The following is a 16,723-nucleotide window of genomic DNA, read 5'->3' on the forward strand; positions in this document are numbered from 1 at the left end:
ATTCAAGACTTTTGAAGCACAAGTCATCAGGAGATGACATGTCCCCCCTGTCTGGTGCGATTCAGAAATGGAGTTTGGCTACTTATACCTCACCTTTGGTTCATTGCCACTGGATACATGTACATGTACTTTCAGTTGAGTGAAGAAAACAACAATGCTGTGCAGTATTTCTAAAAATCCCAAATCATCAAAAGGCACCAGTTTACCACTTGACTGATCTGTGTAGCAAGTTTCATCCAGAAATATTCCACGGTTCTGGAGTTCTGCTCCAGACCTAATGCCTACCCTGATCTGTTCCTCCTACCATTGTCCCCCCCCTCCATTCAAGATGTCAACTTGTAAACATAACAACATGATAGGTTCTTAAACAACTTTTTTTCCAGTGATGGGAACAAAAATAACAAACAGCAAATATTGTTGGGTACAGGGCATTCATTGCCGTGTACAGTATTGACATATAATAGACTATTCCCTATTTTGAATTACTTTGCAAATTCATCGTTTCATATGGAGCCAAAAGGACTGAAATTGGACAGAGAATTGAAAAGTGAGAAGTAAAACACTCCCTGAACAAATATTCTTTAGATTTGATTATGTAGGGATACCAACCTTTACTTTTGCCAGTCAGCTTGCCCGACAGGGAAAACATCCATTCCCACACACCTACACTGCAACAAAAGCAATATACTGCTGAATGGACATTTCCCGCTGTGAGTGTACTTAGGTTGTGACAGTTAGAAACAAAACACTACAGCTACAAGTCCTATCAATAAAGATGACTAAATGTTATCTTCAAAGCCAGAGTACCAGCTAGAGTAGTAGTATAGGTAATGGGGGTTCTGGCTCACTTTCACTGGAGCAGGATTCATATACCTATACTGCTACTACAGGAGGAATTTTTTATGCCAAAATGATGATGCGATTCAATGATAGTCATAAGATTAAGTTAAATTGACTCCAGCTCACCACCACCTGGAGTCTATGATATAAATTTTTATAGGTAATAGGGGTTCTGACTCACTTCCACTGGAGCCGGATTTATTACCTATACTGCTACTACAGGGGGGATTTTTTATGCGTAAATGATGATACGATTTAACGATAGTCATGAGATTGGCTCTAGCTTACCAATACCTGGGGCCAATCATTGCTTTAGATGAGTCTAAATGGTAATAAAAATATTCTTTATTATTTTTATCGATAAAGCGATATTCAACATTTTTATTAAGTTCTTCGTTCATTTTACTAGGAGACCAGACTATATAACTACACTCTTTTTGTAAATTGATAAGAAACAATTGATAACCGTATTTGGTTGGTTTGACATCACTGATATAATAAAAACCTTGTGGTAATTCTCTCCATTTAATAGTTTTTTCGATCTCCATTATTATATATATTTATGTAAGCATTTGTCTAAATGTGATCAAACGATAGTAAGCAATCCATTTTCAATCTCCAACCAGTTCTTTGGTTTTGGCACGGAATAATTGACGCGCTTGTTGCCTCCCCTGTTCTATGAACTTTTTTTTCTCGTCTTCGCTAATACCACTGGTCTTACGAGATTTTGATCGAATCTCCTGCTTTATTTCATTGTATTTGGTGAGTTCCGACAGCACTAAACGAAACTCATCCTCGGATATCTTACAATCGGCCATTGCTGTCGAAATATGATCCTCAATGCTGTTCAACTTTGCTTCGGCGAGTATCCGAATACTATCGTGTTTTAATGCTTTCCTTTGTAACCTACGAGAAATGAATTTTATCGCTATTCCTGCCAGTCCCAAGACTCCAGCGGTTATTTCCATGCCGAGCACGATAGGCGCGGCGATTATAGTTGATAGTAAACCGATACCCGCTACACCGAGTCCCATGCCAGATACTACAAGAGCGGTGTCAACTCCGTCCAGAGCATTCACGGCTCTGCGATACTTTTTATACAATCCAAGTCTCAACTCCCTATCCTTCCCTATTCGATGTTTTATGTCGCTTATTTGATGTAATCGAAATCCATCAACAGTTTCCATCTTTTCAAATGCTTCACCGAGCGCCGGATATAAACTCATAGTGTATATAACGATCATATAATAGTCTTTAATTGGTCTTGCTTAAATGTTTTGAGACTATACATCAATCTTATCAAATGTATATTATACGGCAATAATATCTTAGAAAGAGAAATGCTGTCACTTTTAATAATTTGGACCCCCTCGAGGGTTGCAACGGGCGATGCTCCGATATGAATAATACTGCAACGTTGACGCTCGTGTTTCTTGAGCCATTTAATCGATAGACCTGGTAATATTTCGAAGGCATCTACCGGTGCATCTCCGAACAAGACTTCAATAATAAGAGTAGAAATATTAGGTATTGCACTAAGGTTAACTTTAATATCTTCGAATTCAGTAACCAAATTTAAAGTAACATTTTTTAAGGCCAGACGACTATATAACATATGACCGGGGTTTTCTGGCAGGGGGGTAACTAACACACTTTTTCGTTTTGACGGGATATAAGCCGCGAGTACGATGCCACGATTTATTATCTTAGTTAAATTATGTCCCTTACCCATCATCACATAAGGTGGGGTAATGACGATATTCAGTAGCCACTCGATGTTTGCTTCGATCATAGTCCATTTATTATCGTCATTGCGAGTAATATTATATGAAGTGTTTTTATATAGTCTACTAACGTCGACATCGCTTAAATCTCCTAGATTACCCGTGAATGTGACTTCTTTCCGCTTGTATACATTATCATGTAAGTGTAAAGCGTATAACTTACCATTGTAACCGGGTTTATCAAATCCTTCTGTGTCTCCGAGATCGGAAAGTGCAATTGTATTACATTGTCTTAGTGTTCCAGGGCCTGATGCATCAACCATTATTTTTAATATGGAGTGTTACACTTAAGTATCCTATATGTACAGGTTGGTGTTTTACATCTAATATAGAAATTTTGAGGTCTGAAATAATACCACGCTTCAATTTTTTATATTGTAATGACGAGAAAGATTCCGTTCTACCGCTATTGTATTTTTCATTTTTCTCTGGAACACATCTGAGTAGAGTTGAAGGACTTTCTAGTTGAATATTATCCGTCGTGCTTATTTGATCAAGATGGATGAACAACTCTTTATAGGGAACTAAATCAGGTAATTTAGATCCCTCATTTGATAAAGAGATTACTATATTATCATCATTTGCAAATCCAATTGTAATTGCAAATACGTTCCCGTAAGGAACTACACCATGTTCTCCAGGGTATAATTTCAGTCTCCCAGTCGCCTCATTTTGTGTGAGACTAGCTCCATTAGGCTTAAAAATTTCATCATTGAGTGAGCATACGCTGTAATACCCATCAGGTATAGTAATAATTCTATTATTGTCTTTAAATAACATTATCTCATTATTATCTTTCGCAGCACTTATATTGGTCCACAGTGGGTAATACGTTACATCGCATAGGGCTACTTCGAGTTGTCCATCCCAGTTATCGATAGTATGAAGCAGTTCAATAGACTGACCATTTGTTATTCCAGGTAGTGTAACATACATATTAAATATACAATGATACTATATCATAACTTAAATATGAAATCGACTCACATTACTAATCAATCAATTATAGTAACTGCCTCCGGTGCTGAGTTTACCGTTAAATTCCACGATATCTTTGAAAAATACAGTTTCACGGCAACTAACGATAAAATGGTGGACGATTGGTTTAACCGTCCGATGCAATTTTGGCAGAATCAGTTAAACTTTGCCGTATGGTGTGCCACAACGGGATGTGGCGTATCTGTTAATGCCCCAGGATTTAAACTATATAAGTCTGTTATATTATTTCACGTGTACTATCAGATTAGACGTATACTTAAAGAAATTAGTGCTCCATTACCGATGGATCCAGCATGGAATCACGCAAATAATCATTATAATAAGAGGGCCTTCGAACGTATTTGTAATGAATTTAATGTTTCTACGAGTAAAGATTGGCGCATTAAAGGACCTAGCCATGGTCTAGGTATTCCGTACAATGGACAAAGAACTATTAAAGATAAAAGCGATTATTTAATTAAAGAGGGTGTGATCCCTTCAGGCTTTGCTCTCTCGAGTAAACAGTTTAGAGCAGATCGTATGAACTTTGAGAGTGGCATTCCTTATATTATAACAAAGTTTGTGCATCCAAACGATACAACAGATGCTTGGAATGAATTTCTTAATGATAAAACGGAAAATAATTTTACTAACCCAGGATTTGAAAGAGTTAATGAATCGATCCCTTCAGGCTTTGCTCTCTCGAGTAAACAGTTTAGAGCAGATCTTATGAACTTTGAGAGTGGCATTCCTTATATTATAACAAAGTTTGTGCATCCAAACGATACAACAGATGCTTGGAATGAATTTCTTAATGATAAAACGGAAAATAATTTTACTAACCCAGGATTTGAAAGAGTTAATGAATCGATAAGAACTTATGTATGGGCAATTCTCGGTGCACAATCGCAAACACGAACGGGAATCATCGGTACTGGGACGGTGTGCGATGCGCAAAAACAGTTTGTCTCAAACGTGGAGGACGCCATTAATTCACCAGTTGACATACCATCGTCTATAAAGCGTTTTCAAGATGCATTACAGTACGCTCAATCAAAAGTGGACTACGTTTATGCGCCGGGACTATACATGTCTCCGAGTAATATGGAACTTAAGATCGGTCAAGTGATAGGCTATAATAATAAAATTGTTATCGCTACCGATCAACAAAAACCAGGAATAAATTCAGATATTAACGTCGAATTAATAACGCAAACGATCACGGGCGAAAAGGGAATAGTCAAGCCGCAGTTATCTACTAAAACATCTTTTAATGCACAACCGTCTACTAACGCACAAGTGCCACCGCATATTGAGGCTAAAAATCAACAACATATCGATGAAAAAACAGCGCTTGTAGTGGGTGGAGTCTCAGTTGGTTTACTCATGATTTGGTTGTTAAATAGTTCTAAGCGAACTGATTCGGATAAATAGTTCTTAGCGAATACGTACAACAGCCCTGCAATTGCTACGATCAACCCCCACAAGTTTTGACTAAGCCAAGTGGTGGTCTTAGCTAATAAATTCAATAGCCAGGAAACAACACACCCTAATATACCGGGAAGTGCGGCCGCGGCTTTCTCAGCGAGCTTTCCCAGTGCTGAACCTAATGCTTTTAAATGCTTTTTTATCCACTCTTTTATACCATTTTTATCGTTAGGCGGTGTACTACCACCTGTACTGCCACCTGTTAATGAGAGAGTCAAAGTCGATATAATAAAACCCAACGCGGTTAAAATACTGGCAATTGTTATTCCCTGTTCTCTGAACAATGTTTTAATTTTATCGGCCAGTGTAGTGTCATCGTTGAGGACTTGATCGATAGTTTCTCGAATACGACTGATTTGCGAACGAAGTGCCTTTCTATTACTGGAAGCTGCTTCGAGGCGGGCCGATCTTTCGTCTTCTAAGTAACGCAATCTTTCCGCTACGCGGCGTCTACTGAACTCATCGCCCGCCTGTTCAAGTTTTGTTTTCTCTTTAGCTATATGCTTGTCGATTTCGGATATCTTGGCTATATTATTGATGAGTTCTCCCCGCATTGTTCGCATTGCCTTGTCAAGACCTCGTAATTCCCTAATACTGAACTCCGAATATGGTACCTGTAACGTGGAATTATCGTAATAGGTATCTAAGATTTCTCCGAGTCCGTCCGAGGCCACCTTCGAGGAAGCCTCCAAATCATCTGTATTAACGAGTTCAGTACGCACGGTTCGAAGAACCTTAGTAGTCTTCGCGGAAAGTCGTCGGTAGTCGACAAAACCTAATTCATCACGAACAGTGCCGATGCCGTGTTTAGCAGCTATCATAGAGGCTAGGGGCTTACGAGTACGAGAATGCATAAGATCAATATCCGGAGAGTCACGCAGTCGCAATATTCCTTTACTATCTATCGTAAACTTGGAATAGTCACGGCCTATTGGGGTATCTTCTTTTAAGGCATCGTAATAATCATTGACGGACTATTGTAAAAGTTCATCGTTAAGACTACTAAACCTGGTTTCATCAGTACCCTCTTCGGTTCGATTCGGATCATCAAAGGTACTTAGATCTAAGTCATTATGTTCAAAATTAGCCATTTTTATATTAAACATAGGGTACATAATTTCAATATAAACAATGTCTTCGCAATACGGACACAAGTTAAACCCACAACGTAGACTTCGAGATCCATTAGGGGTCAAAGCAATTCGTCAGTCTGTAACTATAACTAATAACCCTAGTACCATCGATCAGAATCAAACGCTTCTGGTTCGCTATCCTAATCTCGGCGCACACGATGTGTTAGTTCCGGGAACTGTCCGACTAGCATTTACGATTAGTTTGACTTCTACAGACGTTAACAGAGAGCCCGTTCAGAACATAGGTCGTGCTATCGTTAAGAAAATCGCGATTAAAATTAGCGGTAATGAGGTTTTGAGTATCGACGATAGCGATGTATACTATTGCTACATGGATCTCTGGAGAACGGATAAAGAGCGGGAAAACTTACAGTACCAAGGTATTTGTAATAAGAACACATTGAGACTGCGCGTGGGCGCTGAAAATGGTGTTGATACCAACGAAAAAGATAAGGCCGTTGCCGACGCATTAGGTAACAGATTCTATATTCCCCTAGACTTTGAATTACTAGATTCCCACATGCCCTTTTATCAAGCATCCCTAGCCGATAGGTTAGAAAACGAACTCACTTTTAATGACTACGACAGAGTAATCAGAGCTGCTGATGGTGCTAGCTATTCTATTGACAATATCTCGCTGGAGTACGATATGATAACGGATCCCGAATTAGCCAGACAAATTCGTAACCAGTATTCGGGAAGTTTAGCCATTTTGTACGATCGCGTGCTGCGACATCGAAAGATCACGAGGGACAAAAAAGATACGATGTGGAATATCAATCTAAACGTCCCCACGAGGTCGTTGAAGGGTATTTTAATGTTGTTCGAGGACCCCTCCGATGCGTTTAAAAGAAATACCGAGAAGTTTTACAATCCCAAGATTACAAAAGTAGAATTGACTATCGAAGGCGTTCCTAATCAACTATATAGCCAAGGAATGCTAGCGTATCACCAGTGGGATGAGATTAAAAAACTTCCTTCTATAAAACGTTCTCCGGAAGTTAACGCGGTCGTGAAAGATCTGTCTCTCGGGAGTGTATCGATGGGTGAATACCTCACCACGAAGTACGCGCTATGGCTCGACATGCGAACAACGGACGATGACCAATTACACGGCAGTGGGAGGAGAATAGAAAATGCTAGCGAGGGTGCCACCATACAGATAACGAAGCTCCAGGAAGCGGCTGGTAAATTAAACATATATTTGTACGTGATTATGGATGCGCAACTTAATATACAGAATGGGAGATTCGTGCAAGCAATCTATTGATAATCTTTTACCTAAAGATCCGCACTGCGCTATTATATGCGGGCAAACGGGCTGCGGATAAACAGCTTTTATTCTAGATATTTTAGAAAGTCATTATCGGGACGTTTTCGATCATATTATTATTCTGTGCCTGACTATAAGCGTTAATAAAACATACTTATCGAGAGATTGGGTAATGAATGACGACGGGGTACACAGAGTCGATCCGGGCGATCGATTACAAGACTGCCTCCGAGTATGTCACGAAAAATACAAAGGAGAATCGACCCTTTTCGTAATAGACGACTGCAGCGCGAGTAAAGAACTCACAAAAAAGAAAGATATGCTTTCGTATTTAGCATTCTCCGGTCGGCATACTCAACATAGCGTTTGGGTACTTACTCAAAAATACAACTCTGTCCTGAAAGATCTCAGAGAGCAGACCAAATGGGTAGCACTGTTTCATTGCAAAGACCGAGATTCATTCGAGGAATGTTTACGCGAAAATGATGTCATTTATACCAAGATCGAACGAGATAAAGTCAGAAAACAGTTAGCGGCAACGAAGCACTGTAAACTCGTATTAAAAACCGATCAACCAGCTGCTTATGCAATTGCTTAGCAAAATGTAGCAAAATTATAGCAAAAATATAGTAAAATGTAGCAACATATAGCAAAATTATCGCAAAAATAGCAAAAATAGCAAAAAATATGATAAATTGAACATTAGCGGTTAATATTACATAAAATGTGGTTCGAAATCATCATTCTTTCGCAACAGTTCATTATTATGGGTTGTATTGGATATGTCATATTATATTATGTTAGACTTAAATATCTCCTTAGGTATTACATTATGGAATGCGACGAACTCATCGAACAAATGCTCAAAGAATCTGATGCAGATCAAAATGTTACAGATAAATCTTTGGATAAACATAGAGAAAGACACGCCGCTTTGGTAGCCGGTGGAAAATGTTCCCAATATTTGGGGGAAAATTATACCATCGAAAAAATTGATAACATGACCGACGAAGAAATTAAAAAACTGTACGCGCGTTACGAGTCTAGACTGGGAGCTACCATGACTAAAACGATAGGGTCTTCTATATTACAACTATACACAGCCGTAGCTAGTACGTTTCTCCCCATCCCAGCAGAACATCGCATGTATTTATGCGAATCTCTCGAGAAAGACCCATTCATCAAACACGCTATAAGCGCAGTGAGCTGTGAGTTTTATCATAGATTCGGAATGTTCTTAGCTCCGTTCACCACAGCTTTAATAACGGCTAGGTATTGTCAATTTAAACATACGTGCCCACTTAATAATAATGGAGACACAGGTGACACCACAGATTGTGAACGAGGAACAACAGATTGTGAACACACAACAACAAGTGAACACACAACAACGAGTGAATGAGGAACCACCAGTGAATGAGAATGTGAATGCACCACATGTAAATGAGAAACCCAGAGTTACTAAGAACCCCCCAAAAATAGCCGCAGGAAGAAAGGGAGGGCTGGCGCGCAAAGCGAAACTAATGCATAATTCAAATCCGATTAAAAACTGGGCATTAGTAGGAGTTGTTGCTATAGCGGCTGTATAGTTCTTTTATAAGACCGGAGAAGAGAAAACGTCACCCCCGCCGCAACAACAAGTTCAATTAGAGGTTAGTCCTCATATAATGCTATAAGAAGCATGACTACTCCAGTTACAGACGGTAAAATGTTGGTAAACGCGACGTATCATTCAGCGGTGGTCACCGGCTTGGCTATTGGCTATGCCCGTATGGCTAAAATGATTACTAAAGCCACACCTCCCAAGCTAGATTTTAATGGATATGACATCGGAATGATGGTTCTTGATATTGGATTGGCTATGGCAACGAAGGATATGCTCATCAAACAAGGCCTTATCCCGGAAGACATAATGAAGTAATTAAACATTTGAATCTTTTATATTATTAAACATGGCAACAATTGCGATGATGGTCGGTGGAGCTGTTGTTAATGCTCTAGCTTTTTCGGGGAGTAATTATTTATTTTCCAGTATGAGGAAATCAAACGCTAAAGAAGTTGAAGAGGAGCGTAAACGACATAATGAAGCTTTAGAACAATACCAAGCAGCCCAGTTGCAATATACACAGCAGAGAATGAAGAGATTAGACTTTATTCATGAACAACTGATTAAGGAAGGACATTCAATTCAAACGTTTAAGGATGTCGAATATGCCATGCACGAATACTTCCTCGTTTTTGGGAAAAAACTAGACCCAATACCGAGACCAACAATGAGTCAGTTTTATACACCGTCAGAGGAACAAAAGAACCGAGAGGTAAAATTTATCATGTTGGGATTGACTGCTGTATTGATTTTCAGCTATACCATGAATACGCAGTGACAGCTGTGGCTTTGACCTAGTTTAGAGCGATCTATAAATAGCCTAATCAATATCTCGCCTAGTGTAGATGTGATTTGCATTTAGACAAATGATATGATAGATGTATATACCATGAATAACTGCAAGTTTACACTCATGGGGAAGACTACTCTTTGTAATCGACGCTGTGTTCAAATTTACTGCGGTATACACAATTATTACATCAGGCGCGGAAATATAAACTATACGTGTTCTGAATGCGGGATAGGGGTCAAAGGTCGTTATTGTTTATGCAAGAAACACGGTGCTGATAGGGTCAGGAACCAGATTATTTATGCTAGGAAGAGAGATTACATCAATGAGAGGAATAGGTTGGGGAGAATACGTATTTAGATATATGAAAACAACCAATTAGACATTTGTCTCATTTTGCATATACCATTCAACCACAATGGTTTTTGTCAGAGAATTAAAAGCTATGGCAAAGCAAAGTGGACTGCGTGGATATTCTCGTATGAGAAAAGCTGAATTGATTGATTTACTCGGTTTGGAATACAACAAACCCCAGACTGTTAGAGAACTCAAAGTTCGAGCGAGAAACAGTGGGCTGAGAGGTTATTCTCGAATGAGAAGAGCTGAATTGATCGCTTTACTAGATAATAATCAACCTAATGATGATGATATTGATAATGATGTTGATAATCAACATAATGATGATGTTGAGAATAAACAACAAGAATTAATATTTGTACCCACATCCGCCGGCGTTGGTAAATATCTAAGAGGTTGGAAGATGGATATTAATTCCAACATGGATGTTAACGATATTAAGCCCATCATATCGAGTAAAATTAACGAGGAATTAGATGATTTACATAGTATAAAATACCAGCTGACGATTAAAATGACATTGAGTAAAAGTAACACAGACGATAGCGTCGAATATACAGAACCATATTTCCGTAGCAATCAAGAAGTTATAACCGAATCCGATACTATAAACTCATCATTAGATACATCAATTCAGAGAATACAGGAAACTTTAGAACGCTGGACTAATAGAGGTTCTGGTTCGGGTGTGGATAAAATCGATAGTTTATATTTAGATATAGCGAATTATATGCCTTTCAAAGGTGGATCTTATATAGATTTACCCCCGTATTATAAGAAGAAAAAAGCCATAATTAACGTAAAAAATAAATGCGATGACTGTTTAAGAATGATGATAAGATCTGCATTGTTCCCCGTAGACAAAAATCCGGATAGACCTTCTAGCTATCCCCAAAACGATGGACTCAACTTCGATGGTATAGACGAACCTACACCAATATCACAAATTGATAAGGTGGAAAAGCAAAATAATTTAGCTATAAATGTTTTCGGACATTCTAAAGGAATTGTTGTACACAGGATAAGCTCCGCTCCGGAAAATATTCCCAGAATCAATTCATTTCTGATCGAAAAAGATGGTAAATATCATTATACGTGGATAAAGAGTTTAAACAGGCTATTATACGATCAAACAAAACATAAAGAAAAGAAATATTTCTGCGAAAGATGCCTACATGGGTACAGCAGACAAGATCTATTAGAATCGCTGTAGAGGTGTTGGACAGAATGCTATCAGGATCGATATGCCTAAAGAGGGAAAAAATATATTAAAATTTGAACATTATTGTAATCAAATGCCAGTACCATACGTAATTTACGCTGACTTCGAAGCGCTTATCAAACCCATAGAAAATACCAACCATAATAATCAAGATAGTAGTTTTACGTACAAAACTCAAGAACATATTCCTTGTGGGTTTGGATATATAGTTGTAAGGTATGATGGGAAAACAAACCCTCCCGTGATTTACAGAGGTCCCGATGCAGCGGGAAAGTTCCTAGAATATCTACAAAATGAAGAGAGAATAATCAGGGAAAAATTATCGTGTAAGAAACCCATGCGTATGACGAGGGATGATTGGAGGGCTCATAAGAAGTCAACGATTTGTCACGTTTGTAATAAACCCCTGGATGGGGATTCCGTAAGAGATCATTGTCACGTCACGGGTAATTATCGGGGAGCCGCTCATAACGAGTGTAACTTGAAACTAAAAATGAATTCTCAAACAATACCCATCCCCGTTGTGTTTCATAACCTTAGGGGATACGATTCATATCTCATTATGCAAGCTATCTCGAAGACCGACGGCGGTTTAACGTGCATTCCTAATAATATGGAAAAATACATATCGTTCTCGTTGACTAAACCTATACACTATAGGGACAAGGATGGGAAATCTAGAACAAAGCAAAGTAATGGGCTTAGATTCATAGACTCCGTACAGTTTCTGTTATCTTCCCTGGACAATTTAGCTAATGCGAACAATCACGATGACTTCGCAATAAATACATATACCGATAAGATAACTCGTCATTTGTTGCTGAGAAAAGGTGTATATCCTTACGAATATATGGATGATTGGTCTAGATTCGAAGAAACTAAATTACCACCCCTCGAATCATTCTATAGTAACTTAACAGAATCTAGAATAACAGATGCTGATTATGAACACGCTCTGACGGTGTGGGATAAATTAGGTTGTAAGAATTTAGGCGATTATCACGATCTGTACTTAAAAACCGATGTACTGTTACTCGCCGATATATTCGAGATATTTAGAAAGACATGTTTCAAACAATATGGCTTGGACCCGGTATGGTACTATTCCAGTCCCGGACTATCGTGGGATGCATTGTTGAAGAAGACCGGCGTAGAACTAAAACTACTCACAGATTACGATATGCACTTGTTTATTGAGAAAGGATTAAGAGGTGGTATATCGATGGCAGCTAAAAGGTATTCTAAGGCTAATAATAAATTAGTGGAAGGATACGATCCGAGTAAACCCGACATGCATATATTATATCTCGACGCTAACAATTTGTACGGATGGGCTATGAGTCAACCTTTACCCACGGGTGGTTTTGAATGGGTCGATAATATTAATGTGAATAATATCCATAATAATGATGAGAATAAAGGGTACACACTAGAAGTTGACTTGGAATATCCAAGTTCGTTACATAAAGACCATAACAGTTATCCGCTAGCTCCCGAAAGATTAATTGTTAATAAAGATTGGATGTCGGAATATCAACGCTCCTTGATGGGTAATAGTAGATTAGCTAACGTAGAAAAACTCGTACCAAATTTGATGGATAAGACAAAATATATAGTTCACTACAGAAATCTCCAGTTGTATCTATCGTTAGGTATGAAACTTAAGAAAATACACAGAGTTCTAAAGTTTGATCAAAGCCCTTGGATGGAGCCCTAGATAAGGTTGAACACAGATTTAAGAAAGATAGCTACCAGCGATTTCGAAAAGAATCTATATAAGCTCATGAATAACTCAGTATTTGGTAAAACTATGGAGAATCTAAGGAAGCGTGTTGATGTTAAATTAGTCAGATCTAATGAGGAAGAAAGACTCAGGAAACCTATAGCCAGTCCGGCTTTTAACAGAAGCAAGATATTCGATAACGACTTAGCCGCGTTGCATATGCAGAAGAGTAATATAAAATTCAACAGACCGGTGTACGTCGGTATGAGTATTCTCGACTTGTCAAAACACTTATGTATGACTTTTATTACAACGAACTTAAGAAGCAATACGGCGATAGATGTGAGGTGTTATATACCGACACAGATTCTTTGTTGATGGAAATACAAACCGAGGATGTGTATAAAGATATGGCAGAAAAAATAGATATGTACGACACGAGCGATTATCCAAAAGATAATCCACTGCACAGCGTAGTAAATAAAAAGGTGTTAGGTAAGATGAAGGATGAATGTGCTGGGACCCCTATAGCGGAGTATGTAGGATTAAGACCTAAGATGTATTCTATAAAGAAGTCCGATAATGGAGAGATAAGAAAAGCTAAGGGCGTTAAGAAGTATGTTGTAAAAAAGCATATCAAGCACGAACAGTATAAAGAATCATTATTTAACGGTAGAACGTTCAAACACGAGATGAACTCTTTAAGAAGTTACAATCATAGGATATATGGATTAAGAATGAACAAGACATCATTATCCCCCTTAGATACAAAGAGATGGATTGATAATGATGGTGTAACTACCTATGCTTATGGTTATGGTGGTAATACCATACCGTCGGGAACTATGAACAACTCTTCTCGTACAAATGCCCTACCCGGTCCATCTTGTAGATAATAAAGAATAGGCTCTCCTTCTTTCGTAACCAATCGACTAATGTTATACGTCTTAAGGGACCATATGGAATCGGTTGCGCGACGTAGGCCTCCTTCGAGTTCACCGGCCTGGTATAAATATCTTACCCTTACTCTATCCGGAAGTTTTCGTTCTTTGCCTCTCCTCGGTGCTGAAGATTCGGAAGTCACGGATTTCATTTTAATAGCATCGGATGGTTTCTTCCCTATTAATCTCGTTACTTCATTATTCAGCGCTGATACAACGGCTGATAATCGTGTCACCCATTCTGTTGATCTCAATCGCTCGGATTTCATTTCGATCCCATACTGATAGCCAAACAAAAGTTCCGCTAATGTCCGGTTAAATCTTTCGACGATAGCTTGACTGCGGTGGGCCTCTCTTTCACCACGGATGATTTCGACATCGTTCTTTGTTAACAGTTTAGTTACCGATCCCATAAACTCGCGACCGGGATCTACTTGAAATAGCTTAGGCCATTTTAGCGGTCCGCGTTTATATATGCGACTCAGTGCATTAGCTACCTCTGATGATTCTTTCGATGTTAATGGCTCAGCCTCTTTGTATCGACTAGCCACATCCACTACTGTTAAAGCGTATTTATACGTCTTGCGTTTTACCTTATCGTGGGGAAGAAACAAGAGGTCAGCCTGATGAACTTCATTCGTCAAAAAATATCAAACTTCTTCCTCGGTATATAACGCGGTGCCGGTAAGTATATTTGCCACATCGCTTGTTTCTTTAACCAATCCTTGGCCACATCTTTAGATACCTTAGCCGCGGTGGCTAATTTTTTTATTGCTCCTACACCTTTCCAATATCCTCGTGGGCTATAGTAAATTTTATCCATTATTAATTAATATTGATATTTCTTTTAAAATGACTTTCGTTGAATCGCATAATCATTTTTATACTAATAGAAGCATTGATTGGCCCCAGGTATTGGTAAGCTAGAGCCAATCTCATGACTATCGTTAAATCACATCATCATTTACGCATAAAAAATCCCCCCTGTAGTATCAGTATAGGTAATAAATCCGGCTCCAGTGGAAGTGAGTCAGAACCCCTATTACCTATAAAAATTTATATCATAGACTCCAGGTGGTGGTGAGCTGGAGTCAATTTAACTTAATCTTATGACTATCGTTGAATCGCATCATCATTTTGGCATAAAAAATTCCTCCTGTAGTAGCAGTATAGGTATATGAATCCTGCTCCAGTGAAAGTGAGCCAGAACCCCCATTACCTATACTACTAGAGTTCTTAGAAAAGTGACAATGGACAAATAACTTACGCCTTTACATTTAACTTAGGCGCATATTTATGGATGAAATGTTGCTCTTTTTGAAACAATGTAGGTTCATGATCAAAATTTAGCTTATATAGCGGGAAAACTAAAAAGTTGCCGCTTCCACATGTATCTAAATGTTCACTGAGTGGAATCATGCAGTTGTGTGGCTGCTTTATTTGTGAACGGTGAAGATTCATTCTTCTTTTTAATTTAAGTTCTGTCTTTCCGATATACTTTTCACTGCATCCACTGCAAACAATCAAGTAAATAACATTTCTAGTATCACAAGTCATATTTTGTTTTACAGTAAATTAAGTTTCCTTTGTAATTTGTCTGAACAGCCTTCAATTATATTGCTGCAAGTTAGGCAACGTTTGTCACCGCACTTAGAACCCTGTGGAGTGATGACAACAGAATCAAATTTAGAACTTGTCAAAATCTCTCTAAGATTTTGGGGTTGTCTTTGGCTGTTGATAATTTTGTATTTGCTCAATATCTTCTCCATTTTAATACTTTGATTCAAAATAGGCAGGTATCGTTGAACCATGGATAATGTTTTATCATGATTAGGGTTGAAGGTAGATACTAGAGTTATATTATTCTCCATATTGTTTTCTTCAGACTTTTCTCTCAGTTTGTATCGTTCAATACTTAGCGCCTTCTGTATGCTATCTTCAATTAGCTTTGCGGGATAATTTTGATGCAGTAGGAAACTCTTAAGTTCAGCAAGGCGGGTAGTTTTAACATCATTCCCGGAAACAATGGTACAAATTGGTCTTGCAAGACAGTAAGGGATATTACGTTTTGTATGATACGGGTGACATGATCCAAAATCCAAATATTGGTGCGTATCAGTATCTTTATAAAAGATATCAGTTTGTATAAATCTCCCAGATATTAAATTGATCCTCACTCGAGAAAAGTTAAACTGGATTCGCTTTTTTCCATAATGAAATTGAGTGAGGCATTATATAATATAAATTTCATGAACAGCTGTAAGTTGACTTTCACTGGTTTTTAATATGATAAAACTGTCGTCTAAAAACCTTTTCCATGAATATTCAATTTGTTCTTTCATAGATTCACCAAGAGCTCTCGGGTCCTCCCACAATTGGTCTAAATGGTAAATCCTCGGATTTTCAATAGAAATAACTTCACAATTTTTATCATTTAATTTCCTTTTGAATACATTTACTTTTATGTACTTTGGGTAGGCCATAAAAATTAGCGGTTTAAGGATCAAAATTGGTAAGATAGTCCTTTTCTTTGTCTAGAATTTCGTCATCATACTTATCTAACAATTTCTTAACCTTATTCTGGACAG

General features: G+C 38.2%; 1 protein-coding gene across 3 annotated transcripts in view; it reads right to left on the minus strand.

Annotated features, from left to right (window-relative positions):
* The window catches only part of LOC124116320 (CUE domain-containing protein 2-B-like), a 41,930-nt gene that overhangs the window by 10,525 nt on the left and 14,682 nt on the right, over positions 1 to 16,723 (minus strand). For all 3 annotated transcript variants that reach the window (XM_046477601.2, XM_046477603.2, XM_046477602.2), the window contains one exon: positions 610 to 668. In XM_046477601.2, coding sequence (XP_046333557.2) covers positions 610 to 668 — 59 coding nt within the window. The remainder of the gene's footprint in view (positions 1 to 609; positions 669 to 16,723) is intronic.

This window comes from Haliotis rufescens, unplaced genomic scaffold (genome assembly GCF_023055435.1).
Source record: "Haliotis rufescens isolate VD_foot unplaced genomic scaffold, xgHalRufe1.0.p SCAF_5, whole genome shotgun sequence".
NCBI lineage: Eukaryota > Metazoa > Mollusca > Gastropoda > Lepetellida > Haliotidae > Haliotis > Haliotis rufescens.